The sequence below is a fragment of the Fukomys damarensis genome, unplaced genomic scaffold (assembly GCF_012274545.1).
Source record: "Fukomys damarensis isolate Sample0158 unplaced genomic scaffold, DMR_v1.0_HiC HiC_scaffold_7, whole genome shotgun sequence".
In the NCBI taxonomy this organism is placed as follows: Eukaryota; Metazoa; Chordata; class Mammalia; order Rodentia; family Bathyergidae; genus Fukomys; species Fukomys damarensis.
This window is the reverse complement of record NW_022900919.1, coordinates 29,647,937-29,668,356: the sequence shown is the minus strand read 5'-3', so window position 1 is coordinate 29,668,356 and position 20,420 is coordinate 29,647,937. Positions and strand designations below refer to the sequence as shown.

General features: G+C 57.2%; 2 protein-coding genes across 3 annotated transcripts in view; one reads left to right on the top strand and one right to left on the bottom strand.

Moving 5' to 3' along the window:
• Dstn (destrin, actin depolymerizing factor) overlaps positions 1-2,313 on the top strand; it is a 29,827-nt gene extending 27,514 nt beyond the window's left edge. Inside the window, exons 3-4 of the mRNA XM_010634136.3 lie at positions 122-198; positions 1,799-2,313. Coding sequence (XP_010632438.1) covers positions 122-198; positions 1,799-1,908 — 187 coding nt within the window. The 3' untranslated portion in view covers positions 1,909-2,313. The remainder of the gene's footprint in view (positions 1-121; positions 199-1,798) is intronic.
• Positions 2,253-20,420, bottom strand: part of Rrbp1 (ribosome binding protein 1) — a 38,714-nt gene continuing 20,546 nt past the window's right edge. Inside the window, exons 6-23 of one of the 2 annotated variants that reach the window (XM_010634134.1) lie at positions 19,693-19,846; positions 16,476-16,614; positions 15,082-15,251; positions 14,943-14,977; positions 13,036-13,126; positions 12,565-12,657; positions 11,187-11,279; positions 11,020-11,103; positions 10,792-10,881; positions 10,255-10,347; positions 9,924-9,995; positions 9,414-9,509; positions 9,027-9,110; positions 7,727-7,822; positions 7,190-7,273; positions 6,942-7,040; positions 6,417-6,560; positions 2,253-6,180 (exon numbers count right to left, since the gene is read on the bottom strand). In XM_010634134.1, the coding sequence (XP_010632436.1) occupies positions 6,142-6,180; positions 6,417-6,560; positions 6,942-7,040; positions 7,190-7,273; positions 7,727-7,822; positions 9,027-9,110; positions 9,414-9,509; positions 9,924-9,995; positions 10,255-10,347; positions 10,792-10,881; positions 11,020-11,103; positions 11,187-11,279; positions 12,565-12,657; positions 13,036-13,126; positions 14,943-14,977; positions 15,082-15,251; positions 16,476-16,614; positions 19,693-19,846 (1,756 nt within the window). In that variant the 3' untranslated portion in view covers positions 2,253-6,141. The remainder of the gene's footprint in view (positions 6,181-6,416; positions 6,561-6,941; positions 7,041-7,189; positions 7,274-7,726; positions 7,823-9,026; positions 9,111-9,413; positions 9,510-9,923; positions 9,996-10,254; positions 10,348-10,791; positions 10,882-11,019; positions 11,104-11,186; positions 11,280-12,564; positions 12,658-13,035; positions 13,127-14,942; positions 14,978-15,081; positions 15,252-16,475; positions 16,615-19,692; positions 19,847-20,420) is intronic. The other variant, XM_010634135.1, reaches the window with a different exon arrangement.

Sequence of the window (20,420 nt, the reverse complement as noted above, 5' to 3'; positions counted from 1 at the left end):
CAAGTTAGTGTTTATTTACATAAAAAAAAAAAAAAAAAAAAAAAAAAAAAAAAAAAAAAAAAAAAGGTACAAGCTGTCCTTTCTCATCCAGTTTACTCATTCTTGGCATCCTTCTGTCTAGGGCCCCAGAACTCGCCCCTCTGAAGAGTAAGATGATCTATGCCAGCTCCAAGGACGCCATCAAAAAGAAGTTCCAAGGTACGTAGGAGACTTGGACCTTAGGGATGTGAGAACCCCCAAAAGTGCCTCATTTTCCTAGGAGAGCAGCTTTGGGCACAAAAAGAGAGAAGCCACGCTTGTTCTGATGAAGATCGCAAGGCTGAGCCGCTGCCCAGAAGTCCTCCACCTTGGCTACAATTGTGCAACGGGGCAGTGTTAAAAGCCCTGTCCCCCAGGCTGCCTGTCCCTCACCTAATCTGGTTGGTTCAGACCAGTGTCCCATGAGCGGGGAAGCCTGGGGCCTCCAAGGGCAGGCTAGCGTCACTGTGACGATGCCTTTGAATGTAGTAATAGAACCAGGTTGCAAGAATGAACAGGAAGGCTGCACTCCGTTCCAGCTTCACTGTGGATGGTGTGGTTTTAGGTGTTGATTCATCTGTGCTGGAAGAAGGTACACGTGGCCCAAGCTGGCCACTCACACTGACTCGCTGCCAGGGACTGGTCCCGATGAGATCACGGGGCTGGACCCAGGCCTGGCCAGAAGGAAGCCTTGGTATGGTTGGCCAAGCATGAGGTGTGAGCTTAGAGGCCTGGCTCTGGGGGCCAAGCTTGTCTAACTGCTGAGACCTTGGCCCTTGAGCGGGAGGCATGGCCTGAGTGTGTGCTGCCGGCTGCCTGTGCGGCCAGGGTCATGGGAGACAGGGCCAGTTGTGTCTCTGTGCCCTGTTCTCACTTCCTCTCCCAGCATGGTTCGTGCCTGGTCAGCTCTTGATGTGTGTGGGGTGCTAAGAGGGTATACCCCAGTGTTTCAGATCACTCCTTAGTGCCAGCACTTTGACAGTGGTACCGAGTTGCAGCAGATTCCTTGTTGTCCTCACTCTGCAGTGCCCTTGCTCAAGGGGATTGCTGAGTAGACTTTGGTGATGTTGAGTCACAGTCATCTTGTTGCCTGTTCTCTGGTGAAACCATCCAGGCTTCCTTGTCAGTCCTGCGGTTGGGAGCTGGTCCACTGTATTCTGAGTTGGAGAAACAGTCCTCATGTGAGAGCCACCAGTGCCACACTGCAGTTTTTACATGTGTGGTGTCCCCACACTGAAGAGCCGGCTATGTCTGTGCAGAGCGATGCCACCAGTGATTATTCACTTTCTGGTGCAGTGGACAAAACCAGGGAAAAGTTATTACCAGTCTTGCCTTTTGATTTTTTTTTTCTTTATTGAAGTGTAATACATCTTGACAAAAGCATATCTCATAAATTATGAGTGCTCCATGGATATTGAGCCCCGAACATCATCACGGCACCCCCTGGGGCCCTGCCCTTGCCACCGTTCCCTAGCCCCTGCTCCCTGAGAGCTCCTAACCAGCCAGGGGCATGCGTATGTGTGTGTGTGTTCACAGGAGGTGCAGGTGGAATCATAAATAGCCACTTCTCTTTCTGGCTTGCTGCAGCCAGCGTCGTGTTTGTGAGCAGTATCTAGTTTGATGCATGGAGTTATCAATTAATATTTCTCATTTCTGTGTAGTATTTCATGGGCCGTAAATAAGTTTGCTCATACATGTGAGCTTTTAAAAAAAGATTGATACTGTAAAGAAATAGATAAGCTGCTGCCATAATTCTGAATAGAATTGTTTTCCTCTCTAGGCATTAAACATGAATGTCAAGCAAATGGGCCGGAAGACCTCAACCGAGCTTGTATTGCAGAAAAGCTGGGCGGGTCCTTGATCGTAGCCTTCGAAGGGTGCCCAGTGTAGTGTTGTTCCAGTGCCACAGCCTAAAGCTTCCATGTTTAATGTTACCCTCTTGCTCGATAAGTAAAGCAAATCGTTTACGCCAGGGTCTCACTGAGGGGAGCTGTCTTGTCATCTTTTAGAGTAAATATTCTATAAACCTGTGTGAATGCGGCCCTAAATAAACCTAGCATCCAAAGTTTAATTTGTGTGAAATGAAATTCTTACTGGCCACATGCCTGTTTTGATGAGTTGACTTACAAAGATTTTTGTTAAGCTCAGGATTTTTTTAACAGTTCACAGAACAGTATAGAGGTCATGTGAAGAACAGTTACTTTGTTTTGTTTCGAGAATTGATTACAATCTGGTTATAATTTTGGCCCAGAATTATTCTTCCTTGATCCACGCAGAATGGGATGTCCTCTCTAACACGTACCCACACTAACCCACTAGCAGCCGTGAGTCTCAGGCAGCCTTTAGCTCTCCCAGCCGTGCACCTGAGCCTGCCTCGAAGTCACATCTGCTGTGACCCTGATCATGCAAAGCCTGCCTGGAGTGGCACAGCTGTCCCCGCACATGCAGGCTGCAGGCTGTCACCTTGTATCTTGGGAATTGTGGTGTGGCTTCAGAAGATGGGGTGTCTTAATTCTAATGCAAATTAGGGCTTGGGCGTTATACTCTGCTTTCTAATGAAAATGCTCATCGGCAGTATCTAGGCAGGCTAGGACACCGCGCACCTGTGTCTCCTTCAGAGCTGCGGCACCCAGCGTGACAAGATGGCAAGAACACTGAGTGTTTCTTCCAGGGCTGGGAGAACGTTTCCTATAGCAGTTTGTCACTTGTATGGAGTGGGGAGCTGGTGCCTACTGACACGCTGATGTGATTGTCCTCACGCCACAGGCATGACATTTGAACAAAAGAGAAATGCACAGTTGATCATAGAAGTAGCAGTTACTGGCTTTATGTAATAAAGGAAGCATTTTTAACTTCTGTCTGGTGTCATTATTCACATGTAAGTTGGGGGTAGAGATTCTACCTTCCACAAGGAGATTCTGGGGTTTCTCACAGGTGACTCAACTTCCACCTCTGATTGAAAGAGGAAGCTGGTGTAAAAGTTGAAAGCCTTCTTCTTACTGTTTACCCAAGGCTAGGCTTTGGGAGGCAAAAAAGGTCTCACTTTCATCAAAATATCTTTCAAAACTGGCTGGAAAAGTGCTGGCTGCTTGCCATTTTCCCATCTGGAACTGAACACTGCTCCGTGACCTGTAAACAGGCCCTAGGGAAGTGTCCTGGCCGGGCTGCCCTGCGGCCCACCTGCCACCTCGGGCCACATCCCTTAGGAGGCAGGAGGCGCTGTGGGCTGAGTGCAGGCGCTTGGCTGGGGGGCTCCTGAGCAGCACGTAGGGAGTTTACACAAAGTCAGCATCTCCACACTCTCTCCTACAGAAGCGCATGGGTGCTGGAGGTTACTTTCAGCTCTCTCCATGGACGCTAGGGCTGGGGCCTAGGCACTATTGCTCCCCTCCTGGTAACCAGAACAGCATGGAGGTTTGGACCTAAAAGGTCCAGGTCTGTCCCGCTTCCAGGGCACCATGACTCCCTCACAGGCTGGCACATTATATGGAAACGGGAGCCGGAGAAGAGTCATCTGGTTACCTTCTTGTCCCTGCAGAGCAGTAGAGCCAGTGTGAATCTGTGTGAACATGCGGACCTCTGAGTGACAGCCCTAGGGATTCTCCAGTGGTTCCTTCCTGGTCCTGACAGGACACGTGTCCTCTGCCTTGTGGGGAGGGGGCGGCCTAGGTAGGCAGGAGCTGGGCTCAGTGACAGTGGCTATGAGGGGCTGTTAGAGGAAGCTGGCTGATCAGGTCACTTGGCTTACAAGTGGCAGAACTGGACAAAGATGGATCCTGAGCCATTCTCACCACCTCTGGATGGTTTGAGTTTGAATTTGACATCTGGAATTTGGAGGTCAGCCTTTGGTCAGTACCATGAGTGGCACTTCAGGGGTACAAGAGGAACTACTAGCCTGCACAACAGCAAGGAGCTAGAGGAGTTATCAGGTGGCACTATAGCCTCGTCTGACCTGTGGTTGCCCACAGCCTTGCTAGCATCTCTGTCCTCTCCCAGGCTGAGAGCCGCTTGCAGGCCAGTGTCCTGTCCTATGCATTTCAGTGAGTGCCACGTGGAGATGACCAAAGGATGCTCACCCTGGAGCCACCCAGCAACCTTGGGCTCAGGAAGCCACTGTGACTCAGTCAGCAGTGAGCTGGGCCTCATTCCAAGTGACCGCCAACAGCCAGGGCTCTAGGGCTATGGGTTTTGCAAGAGGAGCTTAGAGTGGACCCCATGGTATCCACACCACAATGAGCAAGATGAGAGGCGCCATGGCATGCACACCTGCCAGCTCTTTGCAAGTAGTCTGTGAGGTGGCAGCCCCTTGTCTTCCTGAGCAGCCATAGCTAGTGCCAGGCCAGGTCCAGCTGGGTTGAGGCCAGCAGTGTGGCTGGCAAACCTGGGCTCCCTCTGCTGGCCCAGGAGGTGCCTCACTGGGCTCCAGGATTGCTGGGCAGCACAGACCATGGCCAGCAGAGCCCTGCTTCGGAAGCCTGGAGCAGCCTTGTCGGGGGGACTCTACATCACCCTCTCCCAGGGCATTGCTTCTACCAAAGCCAGCATCTTGGTGACCTCATCTCCTGTTCCTCCAGCGGGCTTTCCCAGCACTGGCCAAGCTTTCTGCTGCAGTGTAGACTCCAGGCCTGTGGTGGTGATTGAGGAGCCCTGGTGTCCCCTCCCAACCCCCCAGACCAGACCTTGGGTACAGTCAGTGTGCAGGAATCCTGCTTCTGGCATCCTACCTTCCCCAGAAATGTCCTCAAGCTTTGGGTCTCTGTTGGGTCCTGCACCCTTGGGAAACAAGTTCCTCCCTACCCAACAGCCTACCCTGTGGCTCCCAGCTGAGTCACTAATCTCCAGAGGGGTCAGGCCCACAGCCAGCACTGTTGCCTTATCCTTCTAAGGACCACGTTTCACAACCTATGGTTCCTGCTCCAGTGAGTTCTGGGACAGGTATGACTCTTTGCCCTCATGTGGTCTTCTCCCCTGCCACCCTGAGGTGCCTTCTCTTCCTGTGAGCTCACCTTAACTTTGAGCTGCTCCAGGTATCCCCACACCGGTACCTAGCTCAGTGACTACACAACGGCCCCAGATGCACAGAGGCTGTGGTGGTGGCAGGGACACATGTACCATGAAGCTTCTAAGGGCCTGTGACAGCACCCCCACAAGTCACCCACCACCCAGAGCCTGACCTCCCACAAGCCCAGGTGCCCCTTAGGCCGTTATCTCAAGCAGCTCCTGGGCACCGCCTGCTGGACACCAGGCACTGTGCCCAGATCTGTTCCAGCACCACCTCAGGGGCCAGTGTCTCCCTGGACCAAGCTGTCTGAGCCACCAAGCACTCTGTGACCCAAGTTGCAAAGTCTGAGCTGCCTTCTGCCAGTGAGGCAGCCAGCAGAGGTGGAGTAGGAGCCCTGGCCCTGAGTCTTCCTAATGTTGGCATAAGATAGTGACCCCTGTTCTCTCCCAGTGTTCCCTGCCCTCCCCCGCCTGGACCACCCTAGCCTTGCTTGCAGGACCCAAGTTGGGGCTCAGTGTCACACAGGCCCTGCTTCCATCTTCCTGGAGGGTATGGGAGCCAGAGACACTCAAGTATGAGGATGCCTTGGGTCCTCTGCCTGGTGAGAAACCAAGACCTGCACTGGGCTGCCCCCTAGGCAGCCCCAACAGGAGACACAAGACTTAGTGCCGGGCAACACGTTGGTTTAATGGCATCAACATCCAGGTCACCCACAGTTCCTCATGGTGACTTGGGGGAGGGCTGCGGCCTCAAGGGACTGGGCTCCAGCCTCTGAGGGTCCTCCCACTCCCCACCCCGTCTGGCCACATCCCGACCCCACCCCACTGAGGAGAGACGCGACAATTGCACTGACTGGCGCCGACTGCGTCCCGGCCTCCCCGTGCGCCCGTGTCAGGTCACAGGCGCTCTGGCGTCTGTGGAGGCAGCCGGGCCGCTTCAGGAATAGTGTTTTCCAAACGTGACAGGTTCTTGTGCAGCAGGGTCTGGAAGATGATCATCTCCGATGGCTTTTCTCGGAGCCTCTGGAAGTTGGGCCTGGGAACGCTGTGTCGTTGGTTTATTCGTGAGGAATGTGTAAGGCATTTTGGTAAGAGGAACAGTAACATCTCTCCATGGGAGGCTCAGACGGAGGTGCCCTCCTTCGGGCCACTGCCATCCTCCTGCAGAGGATGGAGTGTGTGAGTGGACAGCTGGCACAAAGCAGGGTACAGTGCTGCCCACACTGGAACCCATGGTCCCCCCTGCAGGGACTTCCAGCCATCTGCACTTGAGAGGAAGTGAGCCCAGCTATCAGGACACCTGAGGCCAGGAACGGGCTGTGGGGAGCCAGGCCGGTGCCCGATAGCCATCCACCCCATCACTCACCTGCCCAGGCCCAGTGAGGATGGACACTCACCACTTTCCCCAGCTGTTCTTGCAGCTGCGTCACCTTGTCCTTCTCCTCTGCCAGCTGCTCTTGGGTGGTCTTCAGAAGCTCCTGCAGTTTGTTGGCAGCACGACCCAGGTCACTTGTTAACTTCTTCTCTTTCTCTAGTCTCTCCTGCATGTTGGGGTTGGGACAGCTCAGACCCCATGTGACCCTGTGATCCCCCACCTATGCCCCCACCCCAGGTGCAAACTCCTCGGCACTCAGCAATGCTGCTGGCAAGGCACCATGTGACAATACCATGTCCTGCCATCTGTCCACATGCCTGCCACCCGGGTCGGCAGGAGCGCCCTGCTCTGCGCTGCCCGTGTGTAGCTGCCCAGTGTCTACAGTGATTTGGTGACAAGCTACTGCTGGGGTCGATGCTTCCTCCCACGGGGGTGCCGGGGAAATGGGAGCCTGACTGGTATGCTCTCCTTTTCCCAGAGCCTTGTGGGCCAAGTGGCCACGGATTTCCAGTGGAGGCCCAGGCTGATCCAGCCCAGCCCGCTCTACCTTCAGCTGTGCAACCTCCTCAGTGCCCGGAGATGCCAGGGGGCCACTGGCGCGCAGCGTCTCCAACTCTTCTTGTAGCTGGCGTGCCGTGGTCCGTGCCTGAAGGGTGGCAGGTTGTCAGACCCTGTGAGCCTGACCTGGGTGGGGAGCCCCAAGACCACCCAAAGCACCTGGCTGTGCAGGGGCCCTACATCTGGGGGATACAACCCAAAACCGAGGGTTCCTAGGGCTGCTGGGCAGGGTCTCACCTCCTGAAACTCGACTCTGAGCTTCTGCCGCAGTGCCTGCTCCTCCTCCAGGGCGAGCTCCGTCCGCTCCAGCTGTGCCTGTAGCTGTGTGGAGACAACATACATGTGACATGGCACCTGGCAAGGGACCCCGTAGGGGCTGCAGCACAGGGAAGACTGGGACTGCAGGGCACCTCTTAGCTACTTCTCACCCCACTTTCCCCACCGACCTGGGGAGCAGGTGGCTCATAAGGAGATGCTGAAGAAACCTCTGTGGCCTCAGGGCCTTCGCTGCACCCAAGAGGCAGAGTGGTCCTGGGAGCCATCAGGCAGGGCCAGACCCAAATGGATACCCTAGTGACAGCCCCTGGCTCCTGGCAAGGGTTTGCACAAAGCTCCAGGGAGCAGGTGCATCACTAGCACTGTCCCAGCGGCGGCCCCCAGCCTGGCTGCCACCTTTGCTTGGCACTGTGTCCTCCTCAGCCATGGCCGAGAGCTGCACCCTGCTTGGGTCCGCCTAGGGTCACTGACAGGCCCGAGGCCCAGCTGCACCCTAACCTTCATGGTATCTTGCTCGGCTGAGGGAACTCCTGGGGACCCAGCAACATCGCCATCTGCTACGTGGCTCTTCATCTCACTCAACTGCCGCCTGACCTGAAATAGGGAGGGACAGGTTTGTGTGAATTCACAGTGGGACCCCAGTCCTTCCAGCTCGGAATGCAGGTGTGCTGAGCAGCACAAGCACCTTGGCCTGGTGAGACCCATGTATTATTCTGCTTCATGTAGGCAGGACCCGCCCCTACAACAAGGTGGCCCCGATGGCAGCGTATGCAGAGTAGCTGACAGCCCACGCTTCTCTGAAAATGCAGCTCACTGCTGGGACCTTTCCTGACATCCAGAGGCAATCAGGAGGTGAATGCCCTGCCTCACAGGCCCTGAGGGCCCCACACCACTGGGCCCCCAAACTAAGGGTAGCAGTGTCACCCAGGAGCTGGGGTGAAACTTAGTCAAGCGAACCAGTGGGGCCAGGCATGAGCTCCAGGGGACACAGTGGCGTCAGGTTCCATTTGAGGCCTGCTCCTGGGTGACTCCAACAGTCTTTCCCCACAGTCCCCAACAGCAAAGCCACACTGCACCACTGAGGATGGTAAGAAGCCCAGGAGCATCTGCACTCCCCCCACCTGTCACCAGACTCAGCCAGCGCCCCTGGCTCAGGACAGCCTGGGTGACACCTGCCCCCTGGTGCAGCAGGAGTCCCGTTGGTGCCGCCAGCCCGGCACACTAGACCATTGCTTCCCAGAAGCCAGGGCTGCAGATTTTAATCCAAGCCTCCCACTCCTAAGATTCTCAGCCTGGCCCTAGCAGGTGCTGAGCTGGCCAAGCCTCTGGAACATGGCACCTAGGACTCGGGGCAGGCCCAGGCCAGTGTGTGGTGGGCTCCTCACATGACAGGCTCAGCTTTGTACCAGTGCACTGGTTCTACTGGCGGGATCGGAACTGTTACCCAGCATTGAGGCAGGCAAGGATTTGGCAAGAGCCACAGGGCAGGGCCAGGAAGGACCTCAGCACCTGCTCTCCTGTACTGCTGTACTGCTGATGCTCACGCAGACCCCCAGTGTTCCTGCCACCCAGAGCAGGGACCAGGCTGCCAAGGAGAGGGACAGGGTGTGGGCACCATGCTTCCAGCAGCCACAGGCCCAGCCAGCTCAGAGTTCTGGGCCAAACGCTGCCGCCGCCCCCCGCCAGCTGCAGGATCTTCTGTGTGGATGTGAGAACTTGACTGGCAACACACTTCACACACACACATGTGCGGGGCACTCCCCCAGGCACACCCCTGCCCAGCACGCAGCCCACCTACCAGGGCGAGCTCTTGGCTCTGCTTCTGGGCTTCGCTCTTCGTTTCATCTAGCTGAGACTGAGAATCTAACAGCAGCTGCCTCAGCTGGGGACAAAGGAGAGAAGAGGAAAAAGTAGGCCCAGGGTGAGCAATGCACGCCCACCTTGAGCCTTCCTGAACACCTGTGTACCATGTCTTACATAAACAGAAACGAAAGCAAGAAGAGCTATGGGCTCGGCTCTCTGCTCCTGACAGGACAGGACCAGATTTCAGCTCCCTCCCTAGGGAAACAGCGCCAGCAAGCCAGGCAGCATCCCGAAATCCACAGGTAGGACTCATGGGACAGCTGCTCCCACAGGCCCAGACCCTCTGGGCAAGGACCAACCACTGGTGGGGGAATGGCCTCACCCCTGCCACCTCCTTGGCATAGGTCTGGCACTCGGCGCTGGCGGCAGCCATGTGCTTCTCCAGCTCTGCCTCCAGGTGCAAGGTGTGCTTCCGCACCTGAGGGACGTAAGACAGGGCCTCAGGCCAGCTGGCAGGAAGAGGACTGACCCTAGGGAGCCAGCTGGAAACCTTCACCGGCACTGCAGAATCCTGGGGCCCACCACACCCAGAGGGCAGAGGAGCAAGAGCCCTTGCTGCTGTGACATGAGGACAAGCAGCAGGAGCCTGAGCACATCCCTGTTCCCGAGGCCAAGGCTGGGCAAGTCTGCACAGGCCTGCTCTGTCCTGGGCCACAGCACTGGCAAGCGCCACAGTCCAGCAAAACAGCACAGATCCTGCGGCTGGGGGCACCCTCATTTACCATTGTAAATGGTCACGAGGGCAAAATAACTTAGGTGGCTCCCTAAAATCCTCACTTTCAGAGAGGCTCATGGGACAAGAACAGCAGCTCTCAGCACAGGCCCTGCATACCTGGTCCGAGCTTTCAAGTTCTCCTTTGAGCTTCTCTATAGTGTCTTCAAGATGCTTCACTGTGACCTGGGACTATGGAGCAAGAGAAAGTCCCTGTCACGCAGAAAATCTAGAGACATCTGGGACCAGCCCAGTGCGTGGCCTAGCAATGCCACCCCTCCCAGGCAGGCAGGTGCATCGATGGCCTCCAGCAGCCCCTTCCTGGTTGGCCATGGGGGACACAAGGTGGGGGTGACAGGATTCAGCTGCCGCTCTGATTTTAGGGTGTCTCTCAAAACCCCCACCATGACATATCTCATGGGTGAGTGGGGTGTGGTGCCTGTGCCTGTACCTTCTGCAGGTCTTCCTCCTTCGCGCCCACCCTGGCCTTCCACACCTGCTCCTCCTCCTCTACACTCTTCTGCAGGTCCTTGAGCATGCCCTCCTGCAGGACAGTGACACTGAAGTGAGGCCTCTCACCTAGCCAGCCCTGCCAACACCAGCTATGCCAGGAGGGTGTGGGCCAGGGCCACTGCGGGGCATGCTGGGAGATGAGGTCCACAACCTGGATGAGGCCAGCAGGACTGGCATGGTAGGCTTTGCCACTAGCGCTGACTCCATCAATGACCAAGACAGGGAGGTACAGGCCCAGCACTATCTGCCTGGTGGGTCTTCCTTACCACAGTCTCCTCCAGGCAGAGACCAGCCCTGACCACCCTTAGATCTCTCCCCTTCTTTCCTCATTTAGACACCACAGAGATGTTGGAGCCCCATCTGGCACGGTCCCTTTCCTTCCAGAGGGCCCCAGGAGAAGCCATCTGCCTGGGTCACTGGGCCAGAGGCTCTTCTGAGGCATCCCGGAAGACCTCACCCTGCCCTGGTCGCTCACCGTCTCAGCCAGGATGGCACGATACTGTTCACACTCGGCCTGCAGAGTGCTCTGGGCCTCCTCAGCCTCCCGCAGCTTGGAGGCCACGTCCTGTGGGCAGAGGGGTGACAGTGTCTGTTTACCAGCCCTACACAGCTCTTTCCCACTGCCTGGAACCATTAGGGCTCCACCTGGGCCAGGAGACCTCACTGGGGTGCTCTGCCTGGGCCCTGCCTGTAGCCAGCTCACCTGAGAGGGCTCTGTGGTGGCCGACGATATCTTCAGCAGCTCGGGACCCCTCACTCTGAGCTCCTGCAGCCACTCAGCATAGCTCTGCGAGAAAACACAAGGTGGGCCAGGGACATGGGCAGGGTGTCCCAGTGGGGAGCAGGTCCCTGGGGGCACCGCCCACCTACCTGGTGCACCGAGGCAGAGAGTTCTGGGAGCAGGGCCTGCAGGGCCTCTCTGGTCTGTGCCTTGGTCAGACGAAGCTGCTTCTCTGAGTCCTCCTAGGGGGTGAGAGAGACAGTGCTTAGCCCCCAGCTGGAGGTGGTGTCCTAAGCTCTTCAAGGCTGGGACAGGGACCAAACTGAAGGCCAGGTTCATGGGCAGGGGTTGGCCATGCCAGCTCATCAGTTCTCAAGAGCATGCATGTGGGGCAAGGCAGGATGAAGGTGAGGGACAGTCACAGCCCAGGGCTTTGGCAGCATGTGCTGTGACAGTGAAGGGAGCTGTGGTCAGGACCAGGGCAGGATAGGAATGAGGGGCCCAGAGGGGCTCACCCCTCACAAGAGGAAGGGGTGATCAGCAGCCCTTCATATCAAAGTCGCCACCTCTGACAAGACAGGACCTGCTACCCATGCTGCACAGGGCTGGGGCCCTCCATCCTGCTCAGGAAGAGCCTGTGGCCCCCACTCAGAGCACGAAAAGGGACCAGAGGCAAAGCCCAGGGCTGCAGTGTCCCCTAGGGATAGAGCAGGGTGGAGTGACCACAGGATGCACACCTACACCAAAATTCACCCAATCCAATAATCTGCCCCCAACTCCTGGGAGCCACTGAGGACTTGAGTGGGGACTTGAGTGGGGAGTGCAGGGCTGCAGCTCTTGGGACTCAGCTGACAAGGGACACCAGCCTACCACACAGCCAGCCTGGCCCTCCTGGCTGCCCTGTCACCCAGTGGGATCCCCGACCTTGTGCCCACCACTCAGCCACATCCAACTTCTATCTTCATCTAGCCATGTGACCACAGCCACGTCAGGTGACAGCTCTCGTCACAGGCCCTGCCTCTGCCACACAGTGGCCAGATGGCCTCTGAGGTCACTGCTGCAATGACAGCTCTGACAGCACGGACCATGCCCAGCCCTTCTGTCCTGCCTGACTCAGGGCTCTCATGCTGTCTGTCTCCTCAGGCTGACAGGGACAGACTGCTGTGTGAGAGGGCTGGGAGGAATGGCCTTCCACAAAGCACGGACAGTGACGAGAATGGTGAGTGGGCGAGCAATGGGGTGGCCGCTGCCTTTGACAGTGATGCAAAACACCCCAAACACTTTGCTTGCACTGGCTGCGCAGAGGTCTGTCCACAGATCCCTAGATGACCACCCCCAAGAAAGCAGGCCACTGGGAGCACTCGGCCACTTCCCCCCTTATATCCAACGGGGCCACTGACAAGGGGACCACCCAGCCCAGCATGTGCGATTCTCCCTTCACCCTGAGGAGACAAAGGGAGAGCAAGAGGAGGCAGGAGGGCCAGGGAACGAGCGGAGCTTCGGCTTGGCCCAAGGTGGGGCTCTCACCTTGGCCTGCGTCAGGGTTTGCAGCTTCTCCGCACAGGTCCTCTCGGCCAAGGCCAGCGCCTCCATGGCCTTCCAGTTCTTCTCCCGGAGGTCCTGGAGGGTGAAGGGGGTGGTCAGCAGTTTCCAAGATCACAAGCTGGCCCAGCCAGGGCCCACACGGGAACTGGGAAGGGATGTGGCCCTTCCCTTGGCCTGCAGTGAGCACCTTCTGGGCAGCAGTCAACAGAAGGCCCTGGTGCTGTCTAGCCTGGGGCAGTTGGGGTGCGGAGGCAGGAGGCAGTGGCTGCCCGTGCAGGGAGGACTGGTCTGAAGGTGGAGCTGCACAGGACAAAGGCAGCAATGGCGCAGGCGGTCCTGGGACATTGAGAGGGTGGCATCTACCAGGACCCAGCAACAATGACAGCACGAAGGCAGCAGAGAGGACCTCGCCTGCCATGTCCTGTGCCCTGCCCTGCCCTGGCCCCTACTCACATTATTCTTCCCTTTCTGCTGCTCCATGGCCTCCTTGAGCTCAGTGGCCTCCTTCTCCAGACACGACACCTGCGACTCCAGCTCCTTGAGGCTGAGGAACACAGAAAGGTCACTGTCTGGCTATGTCTGCACCTCGGAAGGCCCCTTGCTCCGTTCTCCCACTCAGGGTGCAAGCTCTCCAGCAGCCCCAGCTGCCTGGCCTCTCCACCTTCCTGAGGCCCTGAGTAGCCATGGCAGTGCACAGGGACCGGGTAGGCGATCCCCAGGATGTTGCTTCCTCTGGGGCACAAAGCCTGATCTGTGGCCCTTCCCTACCCTGGAGAGAGGTCAGTACTGGCTCCCTCACTCCTGTCCTGACACAGGATCTGGGTCTTCATTCACCTTTGCCACCCAGAAGAGGGGCTGTTACAGAACAGCCCTGAGGTTCTGAGAGACAAGCTTGGAAGGGCTACACTGAAATGTCCCCTCTATAGTAACGTCAGACAGGAAACACAGGATATGTGGACTCTGAAGCCCTGAAATGGCCAGTGGCGGCCCGATCAGGAGGGAGCTGCCACTAGCCTGGCCTGACGAGGACAGGATACATGGGTGTACCTCCTCACATGCATGGGCCAGTGTCACCACGGGCCAAGCCTACACCCATCCTGCCTGCCCTGACAGACCATGGATGCTGCCTGGTACACTCTGTATTTTGTCCTAGGTACACCTTACTGCTGGCCTAGCTAGCCCTTGCTTGCTTTTTGGGCTCTGGTTTCAGGCCACAGCACCCTGACTCCACTCTCGAAAGCCCCACTGAGAAGCTGGGGATTTAGCTCAGTGGTGCCACTACCTGCCTCACAAGCACAAGGTCCCGAGTTCAATTCCTGGTACTAAAAAGAAATGCCCCACTGGGACCCAGGACTCTCCCCGGAGTCCATGTACCATGCAGCAGCCTCTCCAGCACAGCAGCCCCAGACAAAGGTCTGCAGGGTGGTGACAGGAACCCTGACAATCCCTGGGGAGGCTGCTGCTGGGCCCAAGAAGGTCTGGGGAAGAAGTACTACTTGCTATCAAAGAACAAGATGGCTTGGGCTCCACCGCCTGCAGACAAACCACTGAAAGGGGAAATAAACCAAATAAACCAGCTTCTTACAGACGACAGTGAAAGGTGCAAGTTAAAACCAAGCCTAATTGCAGCAGGAGCTCATTATCCTAGTGCTCTGCTGGGTGGCTTGAGAATCTGACCTCAGGATACAGGATCAAAAGCCCAATGAATACCTCTTCAGCCTACAGTTGCAGCGGGAGGGAGGGGCGCCTGCTATCAGGGAAGGTGGGTGGACAGGGCGGGTCCTGGGTCTTCTCTCCCCAGGCCCCAAACCACAGTGCCTGCTTAGGGACACTAGCCTACAGCCCAAGAAGCAGTGTCTGCTAAGCAGCACAGAGACACAGCATGCTGGCAGCCTGGGATATGCACAGCTTGTACAAGTGCATGGATGGCAGTCTCCACAGCTGGCCCAGAAAGCTGCTCTGGGGACCCCAAAGGTGACACCGTGAGGACACTGGCCCAACTGAAGCAGCCCATCCAGATGGTGCCCTGGCCTTAGTGGTCAGGCCCTGTGGTAGGAGTGAGCTGCTGCCTGCCCTGCCACGTGACTGCTGCAGGCACTCCCACCATGATGCCATTCAGTGTGACAGCACAGCATGGTGACAGAGCCCCTGCCTGATGTGGGACTTTCTGCTCCCAAACTATGAGCTAAACAATCCCCTTTTATGAAGTGCCTCATTTCAGGTGTTTTGTCATAGCAAGAAAAAGAGACAGACACAGCTCCCAGCAAGGCTGACGTCCTTCCCACCCCAACTGGTCCCTTGCTCTCTGCTCCCTGCAGGGATGCAGTAGGAGTGGGGCTCTTCCCCGAGGGAAGCCTTACCGTGACTGCTGCTGCTCGGCCTCAGCTCGGCTGGCCTGGAAGAGATAGAGTGTGCTGTGTTCCCAGGAGACCCCTGAGGGCAATAGCCAGCCCAGGCAGAGCCACCGCCCACCTCACTAGGCCCAGAGGAGAGACTGACCTGGGTGTCTCGGGTCTGGCCTGCCTCCAGCAGGGCCTCAATGGAACGCATGCGCTCAGCCAACTGGGTGTTCTCCGCTCGGGCCTCCTGGAGCTGCCCATGGAGCCCCCGCAGCTCCTCACACTTGCTCTTCACCTCCGCCTCAGAGGACTGCAGCTTACCGTGCAGCTCTGTTGCAGGAGGGAGACAGGGAGTGCTTGGGCTGGAGGTGCGGGAATGCGTATCCTGCCCCTCCCTGTGCACCAGGCTTCCTCCAGCCTCCTGCGGCCTGGGGTACCCAACACACGATGGACCCTGGAACTCCTCATCGACTGCCGAATGCCACACCCTGACAGCACATTCCTGGGGACCCCAGAGTAAGGTGCAGGTGGCTGACAGCCGTGGAGGACGTGATGACTGCCAGTGGCCTTCAGTTGGAAGTCTCTGGAGTTTCGTTCTCTCTGAAACTCAGGCTCCTCTCATCTGAGACAGGAGCAGCAGTAATGTGTCCAGCGTCTTTCAGGGGCTGTGTGGCCCCTCCCTCCTTGGGGGCATCCACCCCAGGGGACCTCGGAAGTCCCTGGGCCCTGAGTGAAGACCACATGCCCGTAACACTGCATCCTGGCTGCCACCTTCCCTTGATGATCTCAGGGCTCCCACACCCAACAAGGCCAGGTCTGTCCCTCTCGGCACTGCTGGGGTGGCCGGCACCTAGTGCAGCTGCCCTAGGCTTGGATGACCGCAGGGGCTCTGTCCTCTCCCTGGGCCACTCCTGCCCCCACACCCAGCCCTGCACACCCAGGCTCCTCCTCTTTAGGATTCAGTACTTTTACACATTTGAGGTACGTACAAAGCCATGCTTATAGCAAAAGTCCATGGTCATTCTCTACCCGGTGCCATGGTGTCCTATGGTGCGAATGTGACTGTGCCCTTCCTCTGCCCCGACCCTTCCTATCACACAGGGAGAGGGATCAGGCACCTGTCATGAGGCTATATTGGTCACAAGGTGGCCGTTCCCCTCTGAAGGCAGGCTGGCCAGCATCTTGGCCTGGGCTCAGACACCCCTCCTGCCTCAGAGAGGCCACTGGGACCAAAGCTGCACTGGCCTTCCGGGGCTGCTTTTTAGACATGAGGTTTTATTTAGAAAGCCAGGGCTTCTTGTTCACACCTTGACTGTGGCCATTTCTGCCCAAGCAGCAGAGCTGGGTAGCTGTGACAGAGATCAAATGTCTTTTCCACAGCTCCCTTCATGAGTGATGCCTTGTGTAGGGGGCACCGCTGTGTGACCCTGTCCTTGTGGGTGGCACTGCTGCCAGCCAGGCCCAGGCAGTGGCTCAGCAAGTATGGCAAGGAGCATCCAGCTGTTGCAGGGCCTGCACCCGGGCCACCAGGTGCACCCACACCCACACACACACCTGCCAGCCGCTGCTGCTGCTCCTGGGCCTTCTCAGCATCAGCGCGCAGGCTGGCATGGCTACTCTGAGTGCGGCACAGCTCCCGGCTAAGCTCGTCCAGATGCTTCTGCAGGGCCTCCTCACTCTCCTTGTAGGACACCTGAGGCAGAGGAAGGCGGTGAGGGGGCGGTAGTGGGACAGCTCGGCCCACTGGGCCCCTGAGAGGGAGTCCACTCCCAAAGTCTCAGAATTAGCAGGGTCTTGCCCCAGCCAGCAGCCCAGGCTCTGCACACCCAGGCTCCTCCTCTTTAGGATTCAGTACTTTTACATATTTGAGGTACACACAAAGCTGTGCTTGTAGCAAAAGTCCAGAGAGACTGAGTCCACCTCCATCCTGCAGCAGGGCTAGCGTGGCCACACATGGCGTGGTGCACGACTACAGTCCTGGGTTCGGCAGTTCTCTCAGCTCTTTCACGTCAGACTGGACCCTGACCTTTGAATCGGCCACTCCCTCATGCAGCCTGCTGGCTCAGACCGCCCTGTACCACGGATGGACTCACACGACCCCCAGAACTCTGCTGCCCCTGCTCGGCATCTCTGCAGGCCTCATTAGTCCTCCGGGTCAGGGATCCCCATGCACTGCGCTCTTGGGTGGAGGTGCTGGGTGAGGCCCTCAGTTCTCCAAAGGCAGACACTGGCTACAGTGAGAGCTCACTCACAAAGGCCCAGTCCACACGGGTTCTGGGGGACTAAAATGAGGTGCCGGTGATATGTCCAGCCCCCACCCCAGCTGACTGCACCCATGACCTGTTTGCACCCTCTTAGGGCACTGGCTGCACAACCTGGTGCTAGGCTAAGTGCTTGGAGGACAGCCATCAAGAGGAGAGTTTGGAGCTAGGGAATCACTGCCCAGGACCGCCTACCAACCCTGTGCAAAGTAAACTGGCAGAGGCTTGGGGAGGGCAGGCTTTTCTGCATTAGAACACAGAAGGGGTCCTCAGGCCCAGCTCTAGGAGAGGAAGACAGTGAGGGGTGAGCCCTGGCAGAGAGCAGACCCACCGCATCCCCCTGCATCCCCTCAACGGCCCCATTCAGCTAGGCTCTCCTCATGACCAGCAGCAGCAGGACCCTCCTGCCCACAGCTCCTCACTGGAGACTTGGCGTGTCCCTCTTAGGACCAAGACCACAGCTCTTCTTGCCAGGTAGGACAAGGGATCAGCACTGCCAACCACACGCAGTAATTCTAAAGGTTGGGCCCTTGACTGGCAGGCCAGCTGGGGTCCTCAGAAAGCACTTCTGGGTTTCCAAAGTTCTGTCCCTCAGCCAGGGTAAGTGTCCTCAGGGCCCGAGGGCACCCTGCTTTCTTCCCAGCAGGACCCACCAAACCATCTGGGGGAGCCAGGCTGGGGTCCCTGCCCTGACACCCGAACTCTGAGACCAAGGTCAGCCCAAGAGCCCACACCCACCCCCATCCCCAAAGAGCTGCCGGCAGGGAAGCGGCCACTGACCAGTGACAGCAGATGGCAAGAGCCTTGGATTGGCTGCAGTGTAACTCAAGGACTCCACCCTCCCCACCTGCGTGATGCTGGGGATTGAACCAGGATCTGCACACAGGGCTGGCTACATTCTTAGCCCTTTCTAAACTTTTTACTTTGAGACAGGGTCTCATTATATCGTCAATTTACCCAGCCTAGGCTTGAACTTGTGATCTTCCTGCCTCAGCCACTCAGAGTGCTGGTATTACAGTGCTTCTGGCCTCTCTACAACCTCAACTCTGGTCAAACTTGGAGAGTCCCAAATGAGACTGTGTGGTCCACACTGGCTTGGTGTTTTTCTGTGCAAAGCAACATTCTGGTGCTAGGTGCTTGCAGGTATGCCTGCAAGTTGCATGCTTGCAGGTATGCCTCTAGTTCAGACCTCAGACACGCCTCGAGCAGGTATCACTCCACACCTAGAGCACTACAGAAAGTCAGGCTCTCAGATCAGTTTTCAGGAAGTGGACAGCCAGATCTGAACCCAGCAGGTGATGCCCAGGACCCTGTTGGCAGTGGGACACACCTGGCTTCCATCGCCACCGTGGCCACCTTGCATCAGACAAGGGCTGAGGCCTAGGGCACAGGAGATACTCTGATTGCAAAGAAAACTCCTGAGAGCCACTGGCTAGCCAGGCCTCCTCTGGGCTGGGTCTTCTTCGGGCACCATGTGACAGTGACCACCTGTACTCTAGAGGTTCTAGCTAGGTGCCCCAGAGCCACCTGAGGGCCTTTAAACACAAGGATGCCAGGCCCACCCTAGGGCCCAACTCCCACCGAGGGTGGCCTGCTCCACAGGACAGTAGGAGACACGGAGACAGCCATTTCATTCCATGAGATGCAACTGCATGTGCTGTCCATTCTCTGCCTGTCTCCCACACAGGCTCAAACACTGGCCCCACAAGTTCCTGGCTGGCATTTGAGTCCCTTCAGAGGGAGCCTCAAAACCTCTCCCACCTGAGCATGCTTTCAGCCCTGGAGCAAGACCCGGGCACAGGGTTTCCTTTTGACCCAGGGCACTCCCACGAAGGCCAACCTGCCCTACTATGGGCTGGTAAAGGCATCAAAAGCCATCAGGGCTGAGGAAAACACCTGATGCAGCCTGGTGCACTTAGGATAGCACTTTTGGGACAGACAGCCCTCCTCTTCCAGGAAAATGGGCACACTCCTGGGAAACAGCCACAAAAGAAGCCGATCTGCTGGCCTTGGCCTGGACCCAGAGGCTGTTAGGGCCATCAACTCCTGGGCTAGCCACTAACTGTTCTGCAGTGCCATAGGGCTCAAGGGCAGATAACAAGTAACTCTGCAGCCAGACTCAAGGTCTGTACCCTGACTGCCAAGTCCTGGGGTGGCTGCCCAACTTCACCATGCCCCTGACTTCTTTATGGGTGAACTGCAGACATGGGCAGTGCAAAACAGTGCTGCCTCACGGGGTCATGAAGACAATGAAATGAGTTAACACGTATAAATGCTAGTGACCTGGTGGCAACTTGGGAGGTGAGGCAGGAGGATCACTGAGAGTTTGAAGCCAACCTGGACTACATAATAAGTTCAGGACCAGCCTGAAAGACATAGCAAGACCCATTCTCAAAAAAGACAAAACAAAAAGCTGACGTGGACGGGTTCCCGCAGTACTTCCCCCATCTCCAGCTGTCAGCCCGGGTGCAGGAGGTTGACCGTCCCACCCCGTGTGCGCACATACTCACCTGCAGCTGCAGCACCTGCTTCTCAAAAGCGGCCGCCTTAGCTTCCAGAGCCTTGCGCTGCTGCTCCTCCTGCCGGGACACCTCCACCTTCTCCGCCAGCTCCTTGCTGGTCTTGCCCAGCTCCTGCCGCAGCTTCGCCAGCTCTGCATTCTGCCTGCAGGACAGTCACAGCCTGACCCATGGGCAGTAGGGGCCAGGAGCAGGCACACCTGCCAGTGGGACCTTGTGAAGCCTCTTCTGCATCACCATCCATAGGGCTGGGTGCTTGGTGGGAAACATTTCCCCAGCACAGCACACAGACCAGACTGTAGGGAGAGCCCCTCCCAGACCCTATTCAGCTCAGTGCTCTGGGCCACACCCAGGAACCTTCTGAAGACAGAGCAGGGGCAAGCGTGCCTCCTTCAGGAACATGAGATGCCATGAGCACCAGTCAGAGCCTAGAGAGCACCTGATCTAGGGACACCATGACCCAGACTCTCCCTTAGGCCTCCTCCATCAGAGGGGCCACACCAACTGCCAGGAGCTATGCAGAGGATGGACAGTAGGACAAGCCACACAGGAGGGAGTAGGGACACAAAGGCAGCCATTTGCACATACTGGGCTTGCAGGCAGCGTCAGCCACATCTCTGAAGAAAGTAGAGGAGGAGCGTGGATTTAGCTTAGAGGCACCGCACCTGCCTTGTGAGGTCCTGAGTTCGATCCCCAGTACCAAAAAAAAAAAAAAAAAA